Consider the following 26,182-nt stretch of genomic DNA (forward strand, 5'->3'; position numbering starts at 1 on the left):
AGACTGGCAAACCTGCCTACAGGCAGGAGAGACTGTCTCAAATTAGGAGAGTGGCAGAGATCCAGACAGAAAGAAACTCTCCTAAATTTAATGAACAGATTAGCCAAAAATGAGTGTGCTTTTGGCAACGTGCTCCACATTGCACTGCCCTAACGTAGGCAGTCTTTCTATTTAGGGGATCTTAGGCTCAGAGAGGGCAGTTACTGTACCTGCTCCTGATTTTGAAGCACAGATGAAAGAATGGCAGGAGAGGCTGTTAGTAGATTGCTCTTCCCCAACACCTTGGAGGACTCACAAACTGCAGAGCCAACATATCTTGGAAAGTCATTGAGTGGGCATGCCAAATGATTCCTTGTTTTGCTGAAGTGTTAGGCCAGCTGTGCCAGATCTCTAAAAGGAGTAAAATACGCACAAATGTCCCTTTGTTCAATGTCTGTTTCTCTGCCTAAGAGTCACTAAAGCACTCACTGCTTCTGCCTGCTTGTCTTGATCCTTGGCATTAATATAAGAAGCCAATGGCTCAGATGGGAATGGTGGGATGCGTGTCATGTAACAAACAAGTGTAATACACAGGCAAGCAAAGGGTCAACAGCCTGGCTTGATGTGATCTGAATGCAAATGAGAACCACAGCCCTTGGAGATTGCCTCAGTCCAGAACTTTTCTTTGGAATGACCATAGAGCCCAAATGCCAAAACCTTTACCCTTTTGTAACTTAATCTCAACTAGCCTTTATTTTATCCTAACTTTTCATCCCAACAGCATGCCCAGTTTATCCATGCTGAAAGTGCATAGGATATGCTGTGTGCAAGTGTAGATGTCACTTTCAATTTCTGGTTGAATATATTTTGGAGTGTTGGGAGACTTTAATTCTGCCTTTTATAACTTGTTGATTTGCCAAAGTGAAATAGAAATATTAAAGAACTTGGCCAGTGATGCATGTTCTCCTAAAGGAAATGAAGCTTAAGTGCTTCCCCAGATGGAATTTTCCTCTAGTCTTGCAGCTCTGCAGGAGCATTCTCCAGTGCCTGCTGTGGTTTCGTTGTGGTTCCTTTCTCTGCACTTGCCCCTCACTACAAGGATATCGAGATGCTGGAGCATGTCCAAAGAAAGGCAACAAAGCTGATGAGGGGTCTGAAGAACAAGTCTTAAGAGGAGCGGCTGAGGGAGCTGGGGTTGTTTAGCTTGGAGAAAGGGAGGCTCAGGGGAGAGCTTATCACACTCTACAGTTACTTTAAAGGAGGCTGTAGTAAGGTAAGGGTCAGTCTATTCTCCCAAGCACCAACTGACAAGACATGAGGAAACAGCCTTAAGTTGTGCCATGGGAGGTTTAGGGTGGAAGTTAGGAAAAAAATTCTTCACTGGAAGTGTTGTGAAGTATTGGAACAGGCTGCCCAGGGAAGCAGGTTGTCCTTGAGTTCTTCAAAAAGAAAAAAAGTATAGATGTAGAGCTTAGTGACATAGTTTAATGCTGAACTTGGCTGTGCTAGGCTAAACGTTGGGCTAGATGATCTTAGAAGTCTTTTCCAACCCAAATGATTCTATGATTCCTTTCCCCATCCTTTGGTGGATTTCCCTGCTTCCTGAACTGAGGATCACACTCAGAATAATGCAATCCCAGTTTTAAGAGTCTTGCTATGAGGGTTTTTTGGTAAGAATACATGTGTGTTTCTCTGCACAGAACGAGCTAAAAGCACAATTTCAGTATGTACAGGAATCAGGAGGACATGAAAGCAAGGAATATCAAATATTTTCTAGTAAAGTGTAAACCTTAGTGATAATTGAAAATAAGTACACTGATACTTGATCAGAATTAGGCCTCTCTTTGATTAGAAGAGGCCTCTCTTCTTAGCAAGAAGAAACCTCTTGCTAAGGATTGTGGAAGAAGGTATTCCTGCTACAACACATAAAGTCCTCTGAAGAAAGACATGATTAACAGATGCTGTTGATGGTAGATAACTAAAGCCTAAGAAGGATAGAAAGGGTCAATTATTGAAGAAAAAGGAGAAATGTAAAAATAAAATAAAAGGGGGGGAGAAAAATGGGATCATACAGAAGAAAAGTGATGGAAAATGGAAGATGGAAAAGGATAACAACATGGCACTTAAAAAAAAAAAAAAAAAAAAAAAAAGGAATACCAGTTGCCAGTTAAATTGTTAGAAGTTCTGGATCAAAAGCTTCATTACACAAAGGCATTTTTCAAGCTTATACAAAGTTTTGCTTTTAAGAAAAAGGACATATTGATTATCAATTAAAGAAGTGCTGATAAAAACAACCTGTGTGCCTCTCTTGAAGTTGAAAGATACTCGTAATGCCAAAGCCAACTGAAAACTATGGGATAACTCCTGCTAACCGCAGTGGCCACTTGCTCCAGCCCATGACAAATAGTATTTGTTCAAAAGATTCATTATTGCCCTGAAGTATTTCTCAGTTTTAGTTTCTCACCAAGAGACGGCTCACAAAACGCAATGCGGCCTGGTAGGAAGAGATGACTCAGTACCAGATTTTAAAATAGCATAGGAAGATAACATTGCATCTCCTGAAAGACTCATCTACAGAGTGAACCATACACACCAGCTCGGTTTTGTTGAGAAGCAAATTCTCCTCTCTGTCTGTTCTTAGGAAATGAATTGCAAGTTGTGTATGAAGATTGTTTCTGTGAAAGAAACTCTGGCAATCCACTTCTGAGCCTTCTCAGCCATAAGAACTTTTCAGTGCCTTGGCAGTCTTTGTTTATTATTTTGGCTACTGATGGCTGTGCAGACATTAGCCCCTCATAAATAGGCCTGGCCACCAGAACTACTACTCAGATTCTTGGAATATGTCTCTATGTAACAGGAGGGACCTCACATGGCAGTGGTATTGCTGCAGCTCAGACAGCTAGACAGGATTGCTCACCCTTACTTCTTCCCCAGGAGCAACATGGGGGAGTTCCTTGCACTAATGGACGTTTAACCTTGGTATAATTGTGAGCTATTTGTTGTAAGCAGTGCAGCACCCAACTTGTCTACTCTTCCCTAAACAAATGTCATCCAACATTGGATGCATGTAAACTTACAATATATTACCTAAAGAAAAGCTAATTACTTGCAAGGACGGAGAGAAAATTGAATTTCACTAATGGATCGTTTTGCAGCTTGCACCATGCCCAGCCATTCATCATTCACAAAGAAACTGCAAAGAACAGTTTCAAGAAACCAACTGAGAGTAATTAAGTTTTACAGAACTGACACCACAAGTTATCCATGATACTACTGAATCCTATTTTTTTTTCTTTTTCTTTTTTTCTTTCTTTTTTCTCTCTCTCTCTCTTTTTTTTTTTTTTTCTTCTGTTTATTATTTGGATTTGTAAAAGAGAAATCAAGAAATGGACATACCCACTTGCAAATGAACTATGATCTATCCCACTCTATGTGCGATGGCTACAGCTCATTGAATTTTAAAACATAGAGTACTATAGTAGTACACAGCCCTTGAGCCAAAAGAACAAAGCAAAACAATCAGAAAAATGCTATAAATTTAGATTTCCTTCTGTGAATGGAGAAAAGTGACACGGGTTGACTCTGGAAATTGTATTTATAGTTTACAAACCCTTACATGTGCAATATCAAAAGTGTCCACTTGGTGGTCGCTTGTGCCTTCAATAAAGATGTTTTTTTCCATGTCCAAGAGTCAGTCGTGTGCTTTCCATGGCTCTAAGAAGCAGGGAGCTACTCTTCAGCCACTCTTGACACACCTGGGCTGCATTTTCAATGCCACAGCAAAACAAGATGCAAGTGGGGGGACCTTGGTGACCCTAGATCAGTATTGTCAGTGAAACAACTTTAAAATCAGCCTAGTGCAAATTCCTAAAACAAACTTGTTTCAGAGTCTCTGCAGACATAAACTGGACTGCTTCTATATTACAGACCAGACTGTCTATATGACAACACAGCAACTTTCTTGACAATATCCATGCCTTAGAAACATCTTCTGGAATACATAAAATACACAGGAATGTATAATGTAGTCATTGGACTAGAAAAGGTGACACTTAACTCTCTTACTCTTTTGAGCTACTATATATCTAAACGATTGCAGCCCTGAGAGTCTACTGTGTAAAATAAGCTGCCTGTATGAGTGACTTCAGATCAGTAGCGTAAATAACAGCACAATGCAAAAGGCCACAGGGAATTAGTTTATTAGAAAACTTCTTTTATCTTTCTGTATAACCTTACCGCAACTTCAAAGTATTTCTAGGATTGCTTCAGAATCTCATAACAGAAGGCCAGAAAGAGCCTTCAGTAGATGAGATTCAGTTCTGGTATAATGAGATCACTGGGCCTGAACTTGGTGCAAAGCTTAGAAACTGCATATAGAAAGATGCGACGAAAATTGCAGCATTTTCCTTTCTTTGTTCTCCCTTTTGCACACCCTGGACAGAAGTACAACATGATACATACTGGCAGATTCCATTGGACAGTATCCTTTTATGATAGAAAAATTGTTCTCAAGTCACTGACTTGACTTTTCAAGTCAATGCCTTGACTCCAGTTTCTGGCAAAGACGATTCCATTTACAATTCCACTTATGAAATGATGGAGCTGCATCTTACTGTTAATTAAGCTATTTTTCCCCATCCTGACTGGTAGAATGAATGGACAAGGAATGTAGTAGAGAAGCAGAAGGCAGTACCTTGTTGGGAATAATTTTTGATATATGAACAAAAAATAAAGAATATTTTTGCATCTTTGTTGTTTCATCTAGTCTGAAGAATTACAAGTAAACAGCAATCTGCCACAGTCACTGCCAAAGTATCTCCCTGGCTTCTTCAGATGATACTGTTCCCAAATGAGAGGGGAAAGTTGGCATGAGGTTAATAAAGAGATTAACTGAAAGTGGATGTATGAGAAAAGCAAGACAATTAAAATTTGCAGTGTGGGATCTAGTAAGTGGTAAGAAGGAAGAAGAAAATAAATGCATTTGGCTTTCATGGGCAGCTATGCCTAAGAAATATCTGCAGAGACTAAAAAGAAAAGGGGATAAAACATATTAGAAATTCCTTTTAATGCATATACCTGGGAAACCTTTCTCTGTCTGAACACCTTCTCTTGTTTAAATTGGTGAATCAGTCTAGGCATTTCCCTTGCCCACAAAGCTGTACTCTGTATTTTAGATTATGCCACTTTTTTGCTTCTGGTTTGCAATGTGACCCGATAAACTCACTGCACACTGATGCGGTAAAACTTCTGTGAGTAGTTTGCACCATATTCTTTTTGATTAATGGCATAAATGAGAAAATACATTTCGATTCCTCTGGTGAACTCAGGACTCTGCCAGGGAATTTCACTGCCTAAAGGACATGTTCAAATGTACGTCAAACCCTGTGATGTTTTTTCAGCTACTCAGCTTTGCCACAGGAAATCAGAAAGAAATATTTATATGTTAAAACTTAATTTAAGGTATATTTGAACAGCACTTGAAAGTTTCTCGAGCTTCCATTTGTGCCCTACAAAAGACTGGCAGAAGTGTACCCTATTTCCATCGACAACTTGTGCTAATGACAGAAGGTGATGAAATCGATCAAACAGAACAATAATTCCTAATGAAACAGTTTTACATTTAATTAATTTGAGTGCCAAGGCAGTTCTTAATGATCGATTCATTTTTTCCTTTTAAACCCTCATCATGAATTAGGTAGCTAGGAAAATAAGGACTCACAGCCCGGTATAACTTGAGCCCATGCAACACGGTTTCTGCCTGAAGTCGATGAGAAAACTGTGGGCTCAGCAAGATCCCACACTGAGGGCTCCTCCTGGTCCTGGCTTGACCAAGACGCCACAGATGAAACCAAGCCAGAATTATTTTTGCTGCCCTCTATAAGGCTAATTCAACTTCAACCAATTAATTTCCATTAAGATTATTTCTCAGTTAAAATGAGAAGAGGGATATTGCTTCTTTCAGGGATCCAGAAACACAATGTCAAATTGCCACATTTTAATATATAAAGGAAACAAAGTTCCTCTAATGCAGAAGTGTTTTGTTTTTTTTCCTAGTGAAAATTGCTACATGACAGAGAGACATTTGGATTTATATTTTACTGTGGATGGGCTGGAACTGACTCTGTTAGTCAGAAGAAACCCCAAACTAGCTTTTAATTTTGCAGCTGGCAACCAATTGCTATGAAAGGCTCCTGATTCTTCAACACCCAGACTTTTAACTTTTAATGAATCCAAGTTTTCTGGACTGGTTCTTGTTCTTATCTAAAGACATGTATATATGGGTGTGTATATGTATACACACAGGTATGAGTAGGTATGTGCGTGTGTACACACGCAGATATTTACTACTGTTGTTCAACTTTTCACACCTACGAAAGCCAGTGGGATATTCGAAACTTCAGAGACTGAAAAATGAGGTACAAACCCTTTCCATTGTCTGAAGGCTATATCGAAACCTCTTGGGAAGATGGAGTGTTGTTCTCTGCAAATGCCTCCTGTGGGATTTACCATGAAATTAAAGCAGTAAACAGTCTAGTGTGAGTGCTGCGTAACTTGCATTTCCTTCATCAGGTTTCTTTCACCTAACACTTTTTAGCTATTTTTCTTCTTTATTGCATTTCTTCTTAGAAATGCTATAATTTCATTGGTATTGGTGATACCACACTGCACCCTTGACGTGCAGATGTGATACAGCTGAGCCAGCGGTTGTGCCCCACTCCATCCCTCAGTGCCTGCCCCACAGCACTGCTCCCTGCCACAGCCTCGTCGGTGTGCCTGGACACATCCTGAGGCACCCCAACTGCTTAACCTGCCTGAAAATATTGCAGCAAAGATCAGGTTTACAGTTTTCTGCTCTGTTAATGAGTTCAGTAAATACACTGGGCAGCGAAATACATATCTTGCTAGGGGAAGGGAGTGGACTGTGCAGCCACAGAGGGAAAAAAGGGAGGGAATGGTAGAGGAGAGGAGAGGAGGGAATGTGCTTGGCTCTGCCAGCAGCAATTAGAGCAGCTCAGCTATGCCACCTAACCAGAGCTGAAGTCTCCATATTTTGTTCCCAGCCCAAAGTCAGAAGCAATTAAGATTTTATTTCAGAGCAGCACAAACGATACACATACAGAACTTTACAGATGTGAAAGGGTAATGAATAATGAAAAGATACTACATAATGTCCCTTGGGGAATATGGACACAGAGAGAAATCTAGAGGCATGTTTTACGAACCCAAATGTAAAAAATACATAGTTTTGGTAGTGCCTAAGCCATTAAACAGACAGCCCAGAACCAAGGTGGAGGGAGATATTCTGGTGCTGTGTGAAACACGCTGTACCCCCAGTGCCACTAAAGGCACCTTCCTCTAGGTAAAAGGACTGGGGAAGAAACAAGAAAATACAGGAAGGGTGGCCATGGGCAGGCTCTGCAGGTGAAGAAGTGAGATGGAGAGAGAGTAAACAACAGAAGATGTGGCCAGTGGCAATGATTCTGCCTCTGCAACACTTTGGAGATGCAAGTGTTGTTGTTCTCCCTGTTGTTCTCCCCACTGCCAGACTACAAAGCTAGAGTAATTCAGCCATGTGTTTATCTTTCCGTCTATATGGTTTATCTGCTCTGCTGTGCAGGGAAGAACTGAAGTGAGCATGCAGAAGGTGTGGACAGCAGCAAACCTGCTGCCCCTTTGCTGTTCTGAGAGGTAAAATTCAACACCATCAATTGGCTTGCATTTCATTTTAATTACTTGTACAGGGAGGTGTTTTTCATGAAGCTGGACATGAGGGTACAGAACATGTATTCCTGAGTCCAGCTCTCCAACAGTGAACCTTAATCTATTAACCCTTATCACCTTAATCTGTTAAGAAAATGTGCCCCAGAGCATCTTACAGGAAGCGCACATTAAAACAAGCCCACTGAATTCTTTTCTGGCTCTATATCTACGGGCCAAGATCTGCTATTCTCACTCATTTGTGTAATTTACCCTCCGAGCGGTTTCACTAATTGCGATTCATCTTCCTGGAACGGGACTGCAAGTAGCCTGAGGTAACTATCTGCACAAGGAAAAAAAAAAAACAAAACAAAACAAAACAAAAAAAAAAAAAAAACACGAACCTGGTCCTTTTTTCACCGTATCTGACAGCAAATCTGGGTTGCACAGAGCTGTGCATTGAGTGCTGGGCGTTACGTTGAGCAGAGTGGTGGGACGGTGTGATGGTGTGATGGGCTCTCAAGGAGGGAGCGAAGGGCGAAGGGAGGAAGAAGTGAGCCCAGTGATGTAAAGAGAGGCAGGGAGTGCCCGCACCTGGGCTGAGGAAAGGACGCCAGGACTTCGTGCGCTGCGCAGGAGCAACCCCACAGCCACAAACGGGAGATAAGCCGGGAAGTTCCTGCAGAACAAACAACTTTTTCCTTTTTTTTTTTTTTTTTTTTTCCCTCATTTAACGGGAGCTTGGCACGGGAGAGCGCAGCCAAAAGAGGGCGGACCTCCGCTCCGCTCCCCTCAGACCCACCGAGGCCGGCGCCCCGAGGCGGAGATGCGGCGCGGGGCCGGGGCGGGCGGCCGGACACCGCGATGAGGGGCGCCGGGGGCTGCTGGAAGCGGCTGCGGCTCCGGGGCCGGCGGCGGAGCTCGGCCGCCTTCCTCCTGGCTTGGGCCGCCTGCTGGCTGGGGCTCAGCGCCTCGCTCCTCGCCCTCCTCCGCCGGGGAGCCTTCCCCGGGCGCTGCACGGACGAGAGCGGCCGCAGCATCCTGGCCAGGCTGGTAGGTGGCGGGGCAGGGCGAGGGGAAGGGAGGGAGAGAGGGAGGGAGGACAGGAGGATGCTCCCCCTTCCCGGGATCCCCGTCCAGGGGTAAAATGAGCAAAAAGCAGGTTTTAGGGTTTGCGCCAGGAGCGCTCGGGGAAAGAGGAGCAGCGTGGGTTAAGGCGCGCAGCGGGGTTTTGCTTCTTCTTTCGGGCTTTTCGTGGTGCTGTTGGTGAGAGGGGAAGGGAGGAATGCTGCTGGCAGCCAGACAATGGGCAGCAAGCAAGAGCTGCCCCCCAAATTTCCCTCGGCTCTGTGTGACAGAGGAGGAGCGATCGCAGGGATGGGGAGTGATGCTGGGCACCGGGCTGCAGCCGGGGGGAAGGATCCTGCCCGTCCCTCTGTGAGGGCACAGGACAGTGGGGAGCCCCCCAGCTTCATCCACTGCCATCAGAAACCGGAGCAAATGGGTGGATGGAGACCTGGTGCTGGGTGGATGGAGACCTGGCACTTTCCCCCAGGTTTGGAGAGGATTAGGCACAGCTGCAGAAGCTCAGGCAGAGCCAGATTTCAGGCAGCAGTTTGGGAAGTTGTCTTCATCCATGTGTGGCAAGCATGGTCTGGAGGTTGTCTTCAGAAGGTCCTTCCAGAGGAATGGTAGCTGAGAGCACCGCATCCGTCTGCCTGCTTCGGTGAGTCTTGGACAGTAGCACCAAGGGTTGTAACCAGCAGGCTTCCCGAATAGCGTTAGAAAGGCACTGTCCTAGTGGAACAAGGAAAAAACAAGCTCGTATTCATCAGCCCAGAAGTAGGTCTTTGTACACCTTTGCAACACTGCGTGAGTTTCGCAGCTCTTCAAAGTGCAGGTGGTCGCAAAACAACCGGGTGGCTTCAGCCTCACATCTTTTACAAAGCAAAGTCAACTTCCAAGGAAAACTATTTTGCCGGTCATCTGTAATGCATGCGGCAGGACAGAAGAAGAGGAATCGTTTTAAACAAGTGGGTGATGATTGCATGGCTATATTCTCCTTCAGGTGGTATTTCTGAGGGTTTCTTTCCCTCTCGTAAGTAACACGTAGCTCTGTGTAGCTGTGTACTGCTGTGGGAAGGGCAGAGCAGCACCGTGTGTCAGACAGAGGCAGCTTTCAGCTCTCTGAAGGACCGCTTGCTGTTTCTTAACATCACTCTCACCTTCGTTTACACTGAACAAACTAAATTGCATAGTGATCAGTTTTGATTTTCTCTGGAGAGTTTCATTAATTTTGCTGCCTCCCCAAAGCTTGATCAGCATAGCATTTACATAGAAGAAGTACTTGATTACAAGACAGGACTCATTCTCAGGCCTGATTTACACACAAAGTGGCAGTGGTGCAGCAAATTATTTAAATTGATATAAATTCTAGGCAGAGTTTACATTAATTTAATTTTTTACATGAATTTAAACCCATCTTTTTAAACTTATCTTGGTAAGTGAACTAAGGATATGAAAAATTATGTGGCCAATTTAAACAGAAACAGATGAGTGAGTCCAAGCCTCACTTACGTTGTGTTCCTGTGTCTGTCTCATCAACAGATCTCAAAGTGCAGCCATTAAGATAGAGGTGTCAGTGTGACAGACCATTTCTAGAAGATTTCCTTGAACTTCAATTCTCCTGTTTATCAGCAGTCATCACGGTGCTATAAAATCTTGTATGGTGAAGGCTGCAGTTAGTGCAAAGTGTCCTGGGTGAGCAAATTACAAAGAGAGCATCTTTTTGTTGCAGTGTAATCTGACTCACCTGGCTAAAAGTTTTCAGCCCACAAAAATGGGCTTTAATAAAGTAAATTACGAGCTAATAGACTGGGGAACAAAACAGTACAACCTATGCCAGTAGAATGGAAGACTGTCCTGTGAAACTGCATGACTTTGGAAAGGATGTGGGGGTTAAATAATTGCTTCAGCATGAGCTACCAGTGCAGACCGTGCCTAAAAGGCTGACATGAGCTCTGACCGTATCCCAAATGGAGAATGAGGGAAAGGCTGCTGCCTGTCTTTGCAGCACTGGACCGTGGCACTCAGTTCAGAAGTTTGTGCTTCTAAGATCTGTGGGAGAAATCAGAGAGAGAAATGGGGAGAGAGTAAGAATACAAAAATGATGTAGGGGCTGAAAAAAGTAACTGTCATAGTGAGAGGCTGATGAGCTAAGCTTACTCAGTGTTTCGTGCATATGGAAAAACATAAACCACTTGAATAAGGTGGGCTGAAGTACAGAGGATGTAAAGTTGGAGTCAGTCTGTGCTGGCCTTTGAGACTGTAATGAACAGGAAAATGAGGACATTTTTAAAATCATAGAGTGAATTGTAACTCACTGTATTCTGTGAGTAAAGAAACTCTTGAAAGTTGTTCAAACTGCTCTGCTGCTTTTTGATTAGTTCAGGAAATCTTTCTGAGATTCTTGCTTGCATTGGTGACCAATGGAGAATGTTATTTCTTTAGGGACAATCTGTATTTCATCACCGTGAGAGTAGGAACTCCTTGGGCAATTTATGTTTGCAAAACACTGCCCAGGTTCAGTGCAAGAAGGATCACATTCAGAGACTGTTTGTCAGATACTGGTTGAAATGGAACAGGAGACAAGTCCCAAACGGCAGCAAGTTCAAAAAATGACTCAGCTCCTATGCCTGGGACATGTGAGACTGTTTTTTCCATGACTTTTTCTCATTAATGCCATTAATAATGACATGATAGCAACACAAGAAAACAGGCTGCACATTCACATACTTGACTGCAGGTCTTCTGGGCACGGGTTCTTCTAGATGTACAAGCCTATGGGCCCTCCAGGAGTGAATGTGGTTGATAAAGGACCACGGTAAAACTGTCCACAGGGGCAAGGGTTCACCCATGTGGACCCAATTACAGGACTGCACCCTAATTCTCTTAATGTAGCGGAACAAGAATTAGGTTGTGGTTTTCTCAGTAGGAGAGCAAGGATTTTAACTGTAATTATATTTAAGCTCCAAAACAAAATGAAAAAAAAATCCTTCTGCTCGTCATCTTTTCTAAAATTGCCTAGCGTTCCAGGCAGCAAGAGTTGCTAAACTACTTCCACAGAGAAAATTATGTTTCCTACTTAAAAAGGTATAATACATTTGTATTGCATTCATAGGAGCGAATTTTCAAAAGCAAGACCACTGACCTGTGTGCTCTGAAGTCCGTGGGCAGCCCAGTGAATGTGCTTGACCGTGCTGATGCGGATGTGGATGCAGATATGTGCATCACACACATGCACCCCTGGACGCGGGGTCGGGACATTCATGCCAGTTTGCCTTCGTGGCTCCCCTGGCTGGCATTGAATATTTTCTTTTGGCTGTGAGAACATTGGAGTATAGGTTTTATGTCTGTCTGACCAGCCCTCGGTGAGCTGTTTCAGCCAATTTAGCTAAAAATTTAGCTAAGTTAACCCTTTCCTGCACCATTCCTGGATTTTAGACTTAATCCCATGCCCGCTCCCTGGTGTGTTTTTAACCCTGGGCTCCGAATATTGCCTGGCATCAGAATTCATTCTCCCAGTGCACACCTCAGAGGCTCTTCTAAGGAAATGCATCCCTTGAATTTTATGCTTGTGTTTCCTGTTTATGTAGCAGCAAGTCACAAACAAGGCGGGGGTCAGGCAGACATTGCAAGTATTCCACGTGCAGTGGGAGCTGCCAGCTCGCTTAAATGCAAGCTCAAATGCCAGAAAACAAGGAAGGAGAGCACTGTCAAGCCTCCTCCCAGCTGTTTGGCTTCCTACACCACCACGGTCTGCTCCCCTTTCACCAGAGAGCAGTGATCACCCCTCTGCTGATTCCCCCAAAGCAGTCCCTGCAGCTGCACTTCTGAATGCCCTTAGGAATATAGCAACTGCCTACACTCTTGGACATGATGGTATGGAAACAATTACGGGGTGAGGGAAGGACTGGTGGGGGAATCCTTGCAGTTCTCTTATGAATTTACAGTGGCCCCTTAACTAGCAAGCAGAAAAGTAATTTTGTTATAAAACATGTACAAATTTAAAAATTCTGAGAGTTCTTGGCCCAGGAGGTACTGGGTACAACCTCTTTGCTTCCAGGCAGTGCAGAGGGAGGTTCTTACAGCTTCCTTCAGGGCATCTCCAGCACAAAATTGTCCTGCACATGCAGGACTGCTGAGGGACCCAGCTATCCAGCTGTAGTTTAAGTGGAGATGTCTAGGTTACACTGTGCTGATTCTCTGACTTTCTTCTAAGTGGCCCAGGGGCATCTGGTCCTGCTATGGTCATTCTTCTCTTTCGCTCCAGTGTCTTGACTACAGCAGTGGAGTCCTGACCGGCGACCTCTGTGAGGACCTGTGTGTGGCACAGAAGCTGGTGTACAAACACTGCCTGTACTACGACAGGGGAAAGAAGGTCATCCAGGCTGACTGGAGAGGCCAGCCCATCATCCTGAAATCCAAACAGGAAATCTTCTCCAGCTACCAGCACCTCAGCATGCTAGAGGAGGTGGAAACACAGGATATCACTGAAACAGAGCTCCTGCTGATGGCAGCCCTGGAGGTCAAAAATGTTCTGGGTCTGGAACTGTCCAACAACACCATGGGGCCCCTGTGGACAAGGAGGAAGGGACCCCATTGGAAAGCACAGGTGGCCAGCATGTGGTCCTTGCTCCAGCAGGAGGAATATATCTTCTTCAGTTTGCTGCAGGACTTCAGCAAACATGTGCTACGAATTATTGGCTCTTGTGGACACTTCTATGCCGTGGAGTATCTCACAGCTGGACACGCCTGGCACAAAACTCTTTTTCCCTTGGAAGACATGGCTGGTCCCTCCCTTACTGGCCACAGAAGCAGAGTGAGAGCCATCATTGACATCGCACTCAGCTTTCTGGACATGGTGCAGCATTTCGATAATGATTTCTCTCACCGACTTCACCTGTGTGACATCAAACCAGAAAACTTTGCTATCAGGCACGATCTCACGGTAAGCTGGGGCCTTGGGGCTGTGTTGCAGCATTTTGAGGTTGAGTTCTAGATTGAAAGGGGCTGTGCAAAAAATGACAGGTCTCTCCTCATACAATTTTTGGCCAAGCTTTTGCAAAACAAACACATTTTAAAACCGACAGGGGAGCCTTATTACTACGTTTTGTCATCGTAATATGTGCAGCCACATCTCAGAGCACTAGATCCTGCTGCTTGTTTTGGGGGCTGTTAATTCAGTTCTGACTTGTTTCACCTGCTCAAAGGTACTGACACTGACGGGGTCGTATCCTTTGTATGCGGTGAGGGATGCCTCCCAAAGGCAAGGGGATCTCAGAAGCTGTGAATGAAGCTGTAACCTGAGTCCTGGCAACTATTTCTGGCAGTGTTGCTGAAAGGAAAGCTGTTAAGAGCCTGAGCACTATGGCTGGATTCTCTGCTCTGACACAAAGGGAACTCCCTGCATACAAACATACACATCTTTTTGCTTTAGTGTTCAGATTATCTGATCTGGAAACGATTTGAGGATGGTGAAAAGAAACTCCCTGGTACTGCTGCTGTTTGACTTGTCATTGTACGGCTGTATCTCTGAAGCGGATAATTGTAAATGTTTTCTAAGAGATGACATAGCTCACCACCATATTGCTGAATATGTATTCAGTCTGCGGACAGAAATTCCACAGATTTCAGTGGGAATTGTGTCCATGGACTGGAGCCACCGTGTAGTAAGCGTCTGAACCAGACTCGCCGTTTGCAGTGACGTCGGTGGGGTTTCTGCACTCGGAGTGCATACAAAGTGTTGTCAGGAGCTCGAATGCTATTATCAGCACTCACGGACACTCCAATCTTTAGAGCACTAGATAAACATTGCCTAAGCTTATAGCCATTAAGAGCAATTAGAGTGCTTCCCCTTCATCTTCCCTTCACTTACGTTGTTTATTCAGGTGCAATACAGCAGCTGAAGAGGGAATGGTTGGGGAGGTGTAGCAAGAAACTAAGAAAAGCATACCAGTATTTAGGCAAAGTGAGATCTGACAGAGGTTCTTCAAGGCAGGCTTGCCCATCCTTTTCAACTCTGCAGGCTGTAACTGCACATGGCTGAGCACACACTAGAACATCTGCTTTGCTGGCTACGTAGAGGAAACTGATTGCACTTAGGAGAAGAGGAAGGATATTTGATGTGTCCTCCATTGCAAGTCCTTCTGGTGAGGCTTGGTTTTCCAGGATTGTCTCATGACTTCTGGGGTCCAAAGAGACAGAGGTTGTGTCACCTTCTGGTAGACCAAAGCATTTTAATTTAGTGTTTTCTAGGAAAATTAATTACAAAAAAAAAAAAAAAAAAAAAAAAAAAAAGGAGCTGCTGCTTTGCTTACACATGGGTCTTCCATTTGTACATTATGTGATGGTATCTCCAGCTATCACCCCACTGGGCTGAGAGGCAGGAGATGCCTACAGCCAGAAAGCCGAGGGAGGAATTAGTGATAGCTCCTGTTGAGTGACTATGGGAGGAGGGCAAGAAGTGGGAACCCTAGGCTGCTTTGTCATTTGTCTCCAGAATTGGTTCCTTCCTGCATTTCCTTAGGACTCAACACCTCCATCATAATTTCCAAACATTACAAAATCAAGACGTAGCTATTTACAGGTTGTGTCACCTAAATCTATCTGTACAGCATCTGGTTGGATGCCCAAGCATTTTTGTAACAGGTGAATTGCAGTGAAAAAAATGACCCCCTTTGCAGCTGCATGTTTGAGAACTAGGGCTCTTTCTTCCTAGCAGAACAACGGGTGAGATTGTCAAAGGTGCTCAGTGCTGGCAAAGACCCGCTGGGAGGCTGGTGCAGTGACCATAGGACTGGAGAAATGTTTCACTGTTTTTACTGTCTCTTTGCCTTGCTACAAGTTGCTACAAGCTGTTCATATCAAATCTGTAGAAAGTTTAAGGAAGTAAAGAAAAAAAGAACAAAAACTGCCTTTCCAAATGTGTGAAATTGCCTAGGCTATGTCATGATTATCAACCTCTCCAACAACCTTAAAAATACTTGAGTTTTTAAGCTATGCCTCATCTTTTTAAGATTCCCCTGGGGGCAGGGGAAAAGAAAAAAAAATAAAATAAAAAGAATAAAATGAAGATTAGACCTTCCTCTTTTGCCTGTGGAAGGTTTGCTTGGACTTCTACCAGACCAGACATCTTTAGCTGCTGGGGTTGATCCAGCTGCTGCTCCAGCCACACAGTTCAGCTTCCCGTGTAATTTTGGAAGGTTGAATCTCAAAAATAAGACTGTCTTTTGGACACAAGTAACTCTGTTTTGCCCAGGTCCCTGTAAAAAGTATTTCAGCCTCTATGAGAGTCTCTGAGTCAAGGGTCTGAGTGTTAAGTGTTAAGCATGGCTCTGAAGGAGTGCTGGCAGCTGCTTTCATAGCACTGAAGGGAGACTGTTCACTGGGCAGCTGCCACCCCATGACAAGAACTGTGGCAAACACTCCCAGCTTTCAGCAGCCTCAGGGACCCATTTCTACAGCTGCTCAGGTACTGCTGGATGCATCGCAGCGCTCCTCTCCACAGCAGCAAAGTGTAGTCTGAAAGGTGAATTGTGAAACGAGACCATCTGGCCTGCGGGTAATTTTGCAGCATCACATAATTAAAAGGTTGAGTTGCCATCTGCATAAACTGTAACAACAAGTTAATCAATCTTCAAGGTGGATAGTCCTGGTTTAAGGCAAATCAATCCAGTTGACCTCAGGGACGCACATACTGTCCGCATATAATTTTCCCTTTCCTGCTGTGGTAAGCACTGACTGCTTTTGTTTAAGAATTGGTATTCATAAGACCACTGCTGCTCGGTTACACTGAAGAAAGCCTTTTCATTGAGATTCTGGTTCACCACAGGCACATGATCTCAGCACAGCATTTCCAAGAGAAAGGAGCAAAGGAATGCTTGCTCAACCCTGTCCAGTCTATGCTGTGCCGGTTTTGATGGCTTGTTTTTATCCACAGGTGGTGGCCATCGATGTGGATATGGCCTTTTTTGAGCCCAAAATGAGGGACATCCTTGAACAGAACTGCACAGGAGATGACGACTGTAATTTTTTCGATTGCTTTTCAAAATGCAATCTGAAAATCAGAAAATGTGGAGCACAGAGAGCCAATAACAACTTGCAAGTGAGTAGACACAGCTGCTTTATGCATCCATTTCTTTTACAGTCACATTGACTATAAAACGTATGGTATGTACGAGGACACCGTGCAGTGCAGATAGACACGTTTTTAAATGTGGCCACATAAGTGCCAGTCCCATTCAGAAATCCTGTGTTGGAGAAGCAAACAGACCTTTATATTCACTAGCATTTATTTGCTGTGTTTCCATGTAGCTGGTACAGACGTTGTTTGCCCAGTGCCTCACATGTGAGTAGAGGCAGAAGGAGCAGGGCATTATCATTACTGCCCCCACTAACAGTGAAGTCAAGGCTGTCTACCTGTAAGCAGTGGGAGGCTGTGGCTGCTGTTCTCCACTCTCCAGACATAGTACGGAGATAATACAGAGAAAGTGGTCCATGGGTTTCCTGGCCTCGGATTGAGGTGTCCTATAACTCACCCAAGTGGTGCTGCTGGGATGTGCTCGCTCAGCACAGAGGCTGGGGGGCACAGCTCAGCTCCACTTTGCTTCCCAGCCTCCCCATCCTCACCACTTGTTATGCAGAAAAACAAGAGCAGCCTGAGCAGAAGCGGGTTTCCTCAGCTAGAGAACAGCCTCTGTACAAACTCCTTTTCTTTATCTTCCTCTGAATGGCTGAAGGCATTTTTTTAAATTCAGCTGCTACACGAGTAGAGACATTTTGCTTCAGTCCCGGGGAAGCGGCAGCGCGTTAGTTACAGCTCCCACAAGACAGCAATCTGCTCTTTTTGCTTTCCTCAGGTCATTTGTGACAAAATATTCCGCCGCTGGTTTTCTCCCAGCCTCGGAGGGCCGCTGGTTTCCTTCCCCCTGCAGCCGCAGCTGCAGAAGGCTGTGCAGGAGTGTGCAGAGCCGGGGCGTGTGGATGCTGCCGCGCACCAGAGACCCCTGAAATCTCTCTCCAAATTGTACCACCTGCTGCGGGTCAGCCAGCGAGAACTGCTGAGGGCAGAGTAGACACAAAAGGCACAACTGCGAAGGCCACAGCACAGCCAGTGCTAAGGGACACTGCGTGCGAGGCAGCCTGTGTTTTCTGTCCCCATCCTTCACCCCTCCTGCCCGCTGCCTTACATTCACAGCACGAGGACTGGTTTTCTGCTATGCAAATGAAATTCATGGCTGCAGGTGCAGCACGTCCTGTTAATATCCTTTGAAGTGTGAAATTGTTTTACTTTACCTGATTCCACTCTTGCTTATTTTCCCGAGCTGGTGCTAGTGCATCTGTCTGAGTGCTGGGCATCCACTGACGTGTGGGTGGTGCTCTGGAAATGAAAATAGTACAGCACATCTAATATCAATAATTAACACAGTGGATGGATGGGTGTGGAGAAATACGTGCATGATGTTTATTTTTATTTCACTGTAGAATAAAGAATTTAAAAGCAAGGACAGAGTCTTCTGTATCAAAAAAAAAAAAAAAAAAAAAAAAAGAGAGAGAGAGAGAAAGAAAAAGAAAAAAAAAGTTCAAGTAGGGAAATGCATTGTTATATGAGTGAAGGGTTGCTTTTGCACAAAGCACTCCTTTCTGATGTCCCCAAACGCATTTTCTCTGGTGTGCTGCATTACTTGTGACATAGCTATTTTACTGGGGAGAAATTATATGAGAATGGGAGAAATTACGTACTAAGGGCTTTTCTAGAGCAAAATAATTACTCCCATGTTTAGTTCCCATGTGGATACTCATATTCTGCAGTGGAGAAGTATGAATAGTGCCACTGAATTTTACCACGTGAACAAGCCCTCAGGCACTTGAACATCAGAGCACTTGATAAGAGGCATTAGTTTGCCAGAGAGCAGAATTACCCAGGAATGCCAACAATCTGTCCTTTGCACTGAACAGAACAATACTGAGACCCTGTGATTTCTTATGCAGTATTTTTTTTATGAACAAAAGGAAATTTTCAGAAGAATTTTTGATCTTGCAATCAGTTACAAAATAAAGGTTCCTAGATTTGTTTAAAATCGTTAACTTTTCATTTAAAACTTCATAGCAGTGTCTGGACAATCTAACACGCAGGTTCAGAAGACATTGTGTATATTTAGTCTCAATATTGGGTAATACACCCTTGAGCTCTTTTTGGCATGAAGACCTTAAAAACCCACAAACAAAAATAAACCAACAGCCCAACAGCCTGTGACAATCCTAAGCTCAGAAGGACTCATCAGTATTAAAACTGACATTACTGTTTTGTGGATGTGAGACATGTAACAACGCCTAACCTTTTTTATTTTTATATTTCTCAGCATTATGATGGTCCTGAAGCCTGGGAGCACTAATTATAAACTTCTATTAACTAACATAAACTTCTATTTCTGGGCAGCAGTAGTTCTTCACAGTGATGTTCCTGAAGTGACTGCCTGTGACCAGAAAAATGTGAGCTGTTTAGGAGGACCTGATACTTAACCAAAACTAGCTCAAATTTTCAAACTGGCGTTAGTAAAAACAAACAACGAAAGTATTTCTTGCAATAAACGACTGTAATTTTAAAAACCACTCAAGTACTGAAAAAGCTTATGGAGAGTACAAGATCAGCTGCCTTGCCTGGGGCTGTACTGAAAGCAAACTGCTGCCCAGCCAGAACTAGAACTGCAGAGCTCCTGGCTCATCAGGTTGTGTTCAGCCCACACTTCTCTAGCCTGGGAGACAAACAATATTTCACTATTTTAAGATCATCCTTTGCAAAAGTAGGAAAACAAAACAGAATAAGAAGAAACCCAAATTCCAGAGCAAGTCCTGTTCTAAAGGTCTGAAATTGATAGAGAAAATGTTTAAGGATAGGTTGTGGGCAAGGGCTGGGGACAGATGAAGTATCTCAAAATCATGGAAACAGATCAGAATCAGAGTCACAGAATATCCTGAGTTGGAAGGGACCCACAAGGATCACTGAGTCCAACTCCTGGGTCTGCGCATGACCACCAAAGGCAGAGAGAAGATGAGAAAAAAGAGACAAGGCAGAAATAGGAAAAAACACATCTTACTTAGTGAAGACTTCATTTATGAAGCAAATTTGAATAAACTGGTGTTTAGTCTGGGGAAGAAAAAACTGGGTGAGGCCGCACCTCGAGTTCTGTGTTTAGCTTCGGGCCCCTCAGTACAAGAAGGATATCGAGGCCCTGGAAGGTGTCCAGAGAAGCGCTATGAAGCTGGTGTAGGGCCTGGAGCACAAGTCCTGTGAGGAGTGGCTGAGGGAACTGGGGTTGTTTAGTCTGGAGAAGGCTCAGGGGAGACCTTATTGTGCTCTACAACTACCTGAAAGGAAGGTGTGGGGAGCTAAGGGTTGGCCTCTTCTCACAGGTAACCATTGATAGGACTAGAGGGAATGGCCTCAAGATGCGCCAGGGGAGGTTCAGGATGGAAATGAGGAGACATTTCTGCTCAGAAAGAGCAGTTAGGCATTGGAACGGGTTGCCCAGGGAGGTGGTGAAGTCAAGAGAGGTTGGACCTGGTGCTTAGGGACATGGTTTAGTGGGTGATATAGGTCGTAGTTGGATGGTTGGATCAGATGATCTTGGAGGTCTTTCCCAACCTTAATGATTCTATGATCACTTCCCCGTTTCCCTGATCATGTTAATCATTTCCTCCTTCCCAAGCCTATTGTAAGGGAAAAGGCCACGTAATGCAGACACATGATGTTTTGTAGCAGGGTGACCCATGGCAGGGTTCCCCTTCACAATTTCACATTTGCATTTCAGTCATGTCAAATTTCCACTGGCTGTGATGTTTCAGTTTTTAAATGGGAGGGGAGAAGAAGGATGTAGTGAAATGAAATGCGGTGGCAAAAAAATACAGGTTGGATGTCACTTTATTCAGAAGATCCTTCTTCTTGGCAGGATTTAGGAAGGAAATCTGCCTAAGAGAGCTTTCCCCAAACCCTTTGGGGCTTAGTTGCAGCCACCTCCACCTGAGAGGGACTTCCTTACCCCATGTCATGCACTTTCCCAGATCATTAAGTTTCGTTTATTCTTTTCATGATACAGAGTGCAATCCTAATGAACAGTGCCTCAGAAACCTCTCAGTAATAACACAATAGGATTATTTGTATGTGGTTGGGTTGTGAGGGTGCATATCACTTACTCAGCCAGCTCCGGCTAGCTTTGGTGAAGGGGGAGACGAGGCGAATCTAAGAGATTGTGTGAACACAGGGCTTGATCCTCCACTGTCCCATGCACCTTGCAAAGTCACTCAAACCTGGGGAATGGAAGAGAAAACCGCTGCCACTGAAGCCAATGAAAAATTCCAACTAATTCAGCTAAGGTACCAATGACCAAAACAAGAAAAAAAGAGCACAGTTCCTTTTCCTCCTTATGACAGAAAGAAAAGAAAATGAAGACAATGGTTTAGTCCCATTTGCCTGAGGGAGGCAGATGCAAACTACAACCATTTGAGAATGCACTATTTTACACCCATATTTTATGGCAAAAAATGAAAGATTCCTCAGCCCGATGCTCCCTTCTGACAAAGCCCAATTCAAGCTGCCTTGGCAGCAGTGGCTACCAAAAACAGCCCTGGCATAAAGAGATAACCAGCTGGCATGCACCTGGAGGTTTGGCCAGCCCAGATGGGCACTGAATGGAAGTCCTGCCTGCTGCTGGGCCTTGGCTGCTTGGTTTCTCCTACTATCTCCAAAGCAGCTACGTCTCCACACAAAAAAAAAAAAAAAAATCCTCTTACATAGGTTTACTAATAGCATTATAGCATTTGGCTGTACTGGAAGTGGCCACTCAGCCCAACAAGTCTGTTCCCTTTAAATTGATCTCCACCCCATGTCTTTGCCTGGTCAGTCTGTTCCCGAATCCTCTCCTCCCTATAAAAGTGGCACTACCTCTTAATTCATTTCTATCACTTGCTGCGTTAGTGCCTTACTCAGCAATTTCCTCATGTATTTATGACTCCCTGGGAAACAGGAATGACATTAAGTCATTGTTTATTCCTTCTTTGCATCTCCATTAACGGCAGGTGTTTCAGCTCTGCAATAACCTAAATACACTATCTGCTCCCACAGTTTACAAGAGGTGAGTATGGCTGGAAGTCCACTTCCTAGTCCACTTGCCCCAAAGGGTTTGCACGGTCTGCTTAGTGCTTATGGGGTCGACATAATGGTGAATACCCCAGAACAGGTCATCACTATAGCCAGTATTTCATGTAGAGCCTACTGACTGCCTAGTGTGAGTTCACTGACAGCATTCAGATACATTGCTTGAGGCAGCAGTAGATACAAAAACAGTTATTTGGGACAGAGGGAGAAGAGAGGGAAGCGTTTATTTTCTTTTGATTAGAAACACTGAATAAACAATTGCTACCGGTGAAAAATGGGATCAGGATGTTGCAGGAGTTAGGGACTCCTCATGGATTTTTCCTTTTCCTTGCTTGCAAGTGTGGACCTCAAATGCCCTTTTCATTTCTTTTGTATTTTTTAAAGGAATTAAAGCCACATACCATGCCACCTGTCTCTCAGCAGTTCATATTGAGGTATGCAATGGGTAGGACAGTGATAAATTGCAGCTTTTATTAAGTATCAGGCTGGGACATCAGAGCCTCGTGCTTCTAATAACATCTGGACAACCAACTCTAAAAAAAGCCCAGAACCGGTATCAGTGGAAGTGTGCAATCAGCTCAGCGACCTAGGCAGATGCTGTCAGAAGCCCAGAGCAAGCAAAATCCATCTGTTGGGGCTGATCTGCAGTGAATCCAAGCAATAAGCAGTCACCCGCCAGGAGCTGCTGGCACTGTCACCTTTCCAGATCCTCAGTGAAACCAAGAGAAAGGCTTGCACTTTGATTAGGCTTTCAGCGTCAGAAAAAGGCTGCAACGTGTAGAAAATGGAAGAATGAGTTGCTTGGAAAATGAAAATCTGGGACAACTAAGCTCAGAATGAAAGCTAATAAGAGACCGTGTCCTGAAAAATCAGAGAACACCAAGAAATTGATTGTGGGAAAAAAAAAAAAAAAATCCCCAAAACTCCTACCATATTTCTTCAAAATATAAAGAACAACAGCACAGGGGGTGCAGTAATGATATCTCCAAAGTAATTCATTGTATGCATCTAAAGGTCTATACAGCAGATTTTTGACATAATACAATGATGTTTGCAGGCAGAATAAAATTATTTAGTGAAAGCTTTTACTAGTATGATTTACATACATGCAGAAAACTGCCCCAATTACCAACATCTTATATCACCCAAGAAAACAGGAGAAAAGAGGACTTTTCTCAATAAAAGTGTTGTATGTTTATAAATTACATTATGGCAAAATGTTGAAATCTCTAGAAAGGCTATGATACATTATCTTGCAGGGTTCTTTAAAGTTTTGATAAACTAATATCCTGCAGGCTTGGGCCCCTAAACAGCAGAGTGATTGCTGAGCTCCATGAAAGCTCTGGGATTATTTTGGCCTTCTGAAATATACTTTGAGCCTCTTGTTCTTTAAACTGCAGGGTTTTTTTCCTATACTACAAATGTGCATAAGTGGCGATGGGAGCCAGAAGGATCTGCATGTGATCCAGTGCATAATCACTTCCACAAGCATCTGCTGCTAGTGCTTTCAAGGTACACATAATCCAAGCCAGAGACTATTGTGAATACCTCTCATTTTCCCTTGCTGGTTCCTTAATGGTTTGCTTGCAGCTAGTTAGAAACAGAATCCCCCACCCCACTTAAATTGGTCATAATCTCTCCAAGATTCATGATGCAGCAGGAAAAGACCAAACTGCATTGAGTTCAGGTTGGGTTCATTCTCTTAAAGGTACGAGATATCAAGTTGCGGGAAAGAACAAAAGCATTTGCATAATTAAAAACTACACTTCTTCCCCATTCAAAAGAAAATAAAGCAGGTGTTTTCTACTCCAAATTTCACATGTATTCCAATGATTTCTTTTCCATTTCTATGTGGGACATTTCAGGCTGTCCATGTTCTTAGGAAATAGTTTTTTTCCCATTATGCTAAGAAAGGTAATAGCTGGAAAAAAAGTTTCCTTCATTTTTTATATCTAGTTCAAGGATTATTAAGCACCATTCTAACCTTGCAGATGACAGTTATCAGTGGCTAAATAATTATTACATGAAACAATGACCTGATTAATAGACTGGATATATAGCACGTAAGTAAATATCTCTGTAATTACTCCAGTGTTCAAAATTTAGCTTTTAATGTGATCATACCCGTGGTATCTGATTCTAGATTGCATACATACAAATAAATGTTTTGCCAACCTTAGATGCAACCTTATATGCTTTCAGATGGATTAAGAGTACAACTGACTCTTGGCAAAACTGTGTATCCAGACTTGAACACAGAGGAACAACAACAACAACAAAAAAAAACTGACAAATTTACATCTACGATGCTTCCTATAGTCAACATATTTTATTTATTTATTTATTTATTTATTTTGGTGTAGTAAAGGCATCACATACGCACATAGACACTCCTGCATCTATTTGATGAACTGCAGTGTCATCTAACAAATGTTCAGTGAACACTGCACAAATGCCCAGTATTCTCATTTTTCCTACCATTTACTATGTAAATCAGGAAAATGCGAGAGTAATCAGTAATATGAATGAACATCACACACTACTCAGAAATAATGAAAAAATAATGGAGCACTTAAGCAAATTCTGCATTTTTACCCATTTCTACCCATTGATTTCATTACGATATTTTTTACATGACTAAAGAGTTAAACTTTTGGATCCAACTCACATCTCCAGCTCTTAGAAGACATCAGGTGAACAGTATTATATTAGCCAAAGCAAAATTGCTGAAGAGGCATTAGTTAATGCAATTCTACTGCATTATATACAGTATTTCCTTTGTCATTTCAGTAGATACCTCTCTAAAACGAGAAGTAAAGCCAAGTCTTGGCCAGCAAAGTGACAAGCACCACGGAAATGCCTGCAATGGGACTCTGTGTTAAATAGCAGGGAGAAATCCTCGGTCCCACCTCAGTCTTTTTGAGTTTGTTTTCCCTTGCATATGTACCTAGATGAACTCACATATGGTGTTAGGCATGTTTAAAGGCTCAGGCTGTATCACACTACACCAGCATAATTCACTGACATGTCAGTGTTTGATCTTGATTCATGTCACCAGGACAGCAGAAGCCCCTTGCATTGTAAGTGGAGAGAGATAGGGGCATCAGGCACGTCAGCAACAGGGCTATAACTCTGTTCACACCTCAGCCACCTCCTCTCAGCTCTAGGAAGGGGCAGGGAGCTCCAGGTCACAGGCTCTTCTTTTCTTCTCTACCTGGTATGACAAGCAGGTAGATCAGGCCAACCCAACCCACTGGTTCAAGGTGGTAACTCAGCTCCTTTCATCCTCTTCAGTCACTCTCAGCGCTATGTAGCATTGTGGCAGCTGAGTACCCAGTCATTTTGTCACCCACTTGTGCACAGAAGGTGGTCCTTGGCACAGTGGTCTGCAAAGTGAGAGGGCAGCAGTGTCCTGGTACCTGGGACATGGGGCAGAGCTCTTTCTCTCAGGCTGCCCCCCCTCAAAGCTTTCTTGGGATAATTTCCCAAACAGAGTCACCCAAGAGCACTCATAAATCTTGAAGAAGCCTCACATGTAAAAGAAGTTAAATGGCGAAGACAAAATCAAAGCATTTAAAGTGAGTCTTTGAGCAGAAACCAAGATTCAGGGCTGGAGGGTCCTGACAGTGCTGACAGTGAGAATTAACTCTCGTAGTTCTTAGGGCAAGTTCGCTAGGAAATAAAAGCCTTTTCTCTGCTAGGTCTTAACAGGCTGCTAAAGGGTGATCCTCTAGCTCAGTCCCCAGTCCTGTGATGTCTCCACCTGGAAAGCTTCTTTCATAACTTTCACAAATCGGCACCCTTGTAAGCCAGCGAAAGACTGGAGCCTCAGAGAAACGCTGCATTCGTGCCAAGAAGGGCAGTGAAATAAAACAAAGCAAATGCAGAGCCACGGAAGTGCCTTGTGGATTGATTTCACCCCATTCTCACAGCTCCGGGATTTTGAAAGCCTCGTGCAAACATTGCTGAGAAAAACCTGCTATCATAATGTAACCCACTGCAAAAAGATTGTAGGGGGGAATTTAACACCATCTGCTCTCCAATGTGGGAGACATAAGATTCGTCTGAACACTCTCCATGACATAAGGCAGCTTTTATGGAAAGTGTGAAGGAAGTGAAAGAATCTGCTGGGCTCCCTCCTTTCACATTTTAGGCAGCAAAGCACAGTAGGGCTATGTCTAATTTGTAGTCCAGGAGTTCACAAAACTGTCAGCCAGGTCAGATGCTGTCTCTGGAAGCATGAGGAATTATTGTGCAGGCACACACACACCTGCTAGGGCATCTGGATAA

At 43.7% G+C, this 26,182-nt stretch overlaps 1 protein-coding gene across 2 annotated transcripts; it reads left to right on the forward strand.

The window, feature by feature from the left end:
• The first annotated feature begins 8,407 nt into the window (after positions 1-8,407).
• DIPK1C (divergent protein kinase domain 1C) lies at positions 8,408-18,242 on the forward strand. Of its 2 annotated transcripts, none has more exons than XM_084512131.1 (4): positions 8,408-8,730; positions 13,010-13,687; positions 16,679-16,843; positions 17,598-18,242. In XM_084512131.1, the coding sequence occupies exons 1-4, from the start codon at positions 8,542-8,544 to the stop codon at positions 17,811-17,813; spliced, it is 1,248 nt and encodes a 415-aa protein (XP_084368257.1). In that variant the 5' UTR covers positions 8,408-8,541; the 3' UTR covers positions 17,814-18,242. The 2 variants fall into 2 exon arrangements, with proteins under 2 accessions (XP_084368257.1, XP_084368258.1); XM_084512132.1 differs by lacking the exon at positions 8,408-8,730 and adding an exon at positions 12,326-12,618.
• Positions 18,243-26,182: the final 7,940 nt, after the last annotated feature.

This window comes from Aythya ferina (genome assembly GCF_964211825.1).
Source record: "Aythya ferina genome assembly, chromosome: 2".
Taxonomy (NCBI): Eukaryota; Metazoa; Chordata; class Aves; order Anseriformes; family Anatidae; genus Aythya; species Aythya ferina.

Coding starts and splice junctions, on each gene's coding strand:
- DIPK1C (XM_084512131.1), top strand. CDS start 8,542: ATGAGGGGCGCCGGGGGCTGCTGGAAGCGGCTGCGGCTCCGGGGCCGG. Junction 8,731..13,009: donor GCAGCATCCTGGCCAGGCTG/GTAGGTGGCGGG, acceptor CTTTCGCTCCAG/TGTCTTGACTACAGCAGTGG. Junction 16,844..17,597: donor GAGCCAATAACAACTTGCAA/GTGAGTAGACAC, acceptor TGCTTTCCTCAG/GTCATTTGTGACAAAATATT.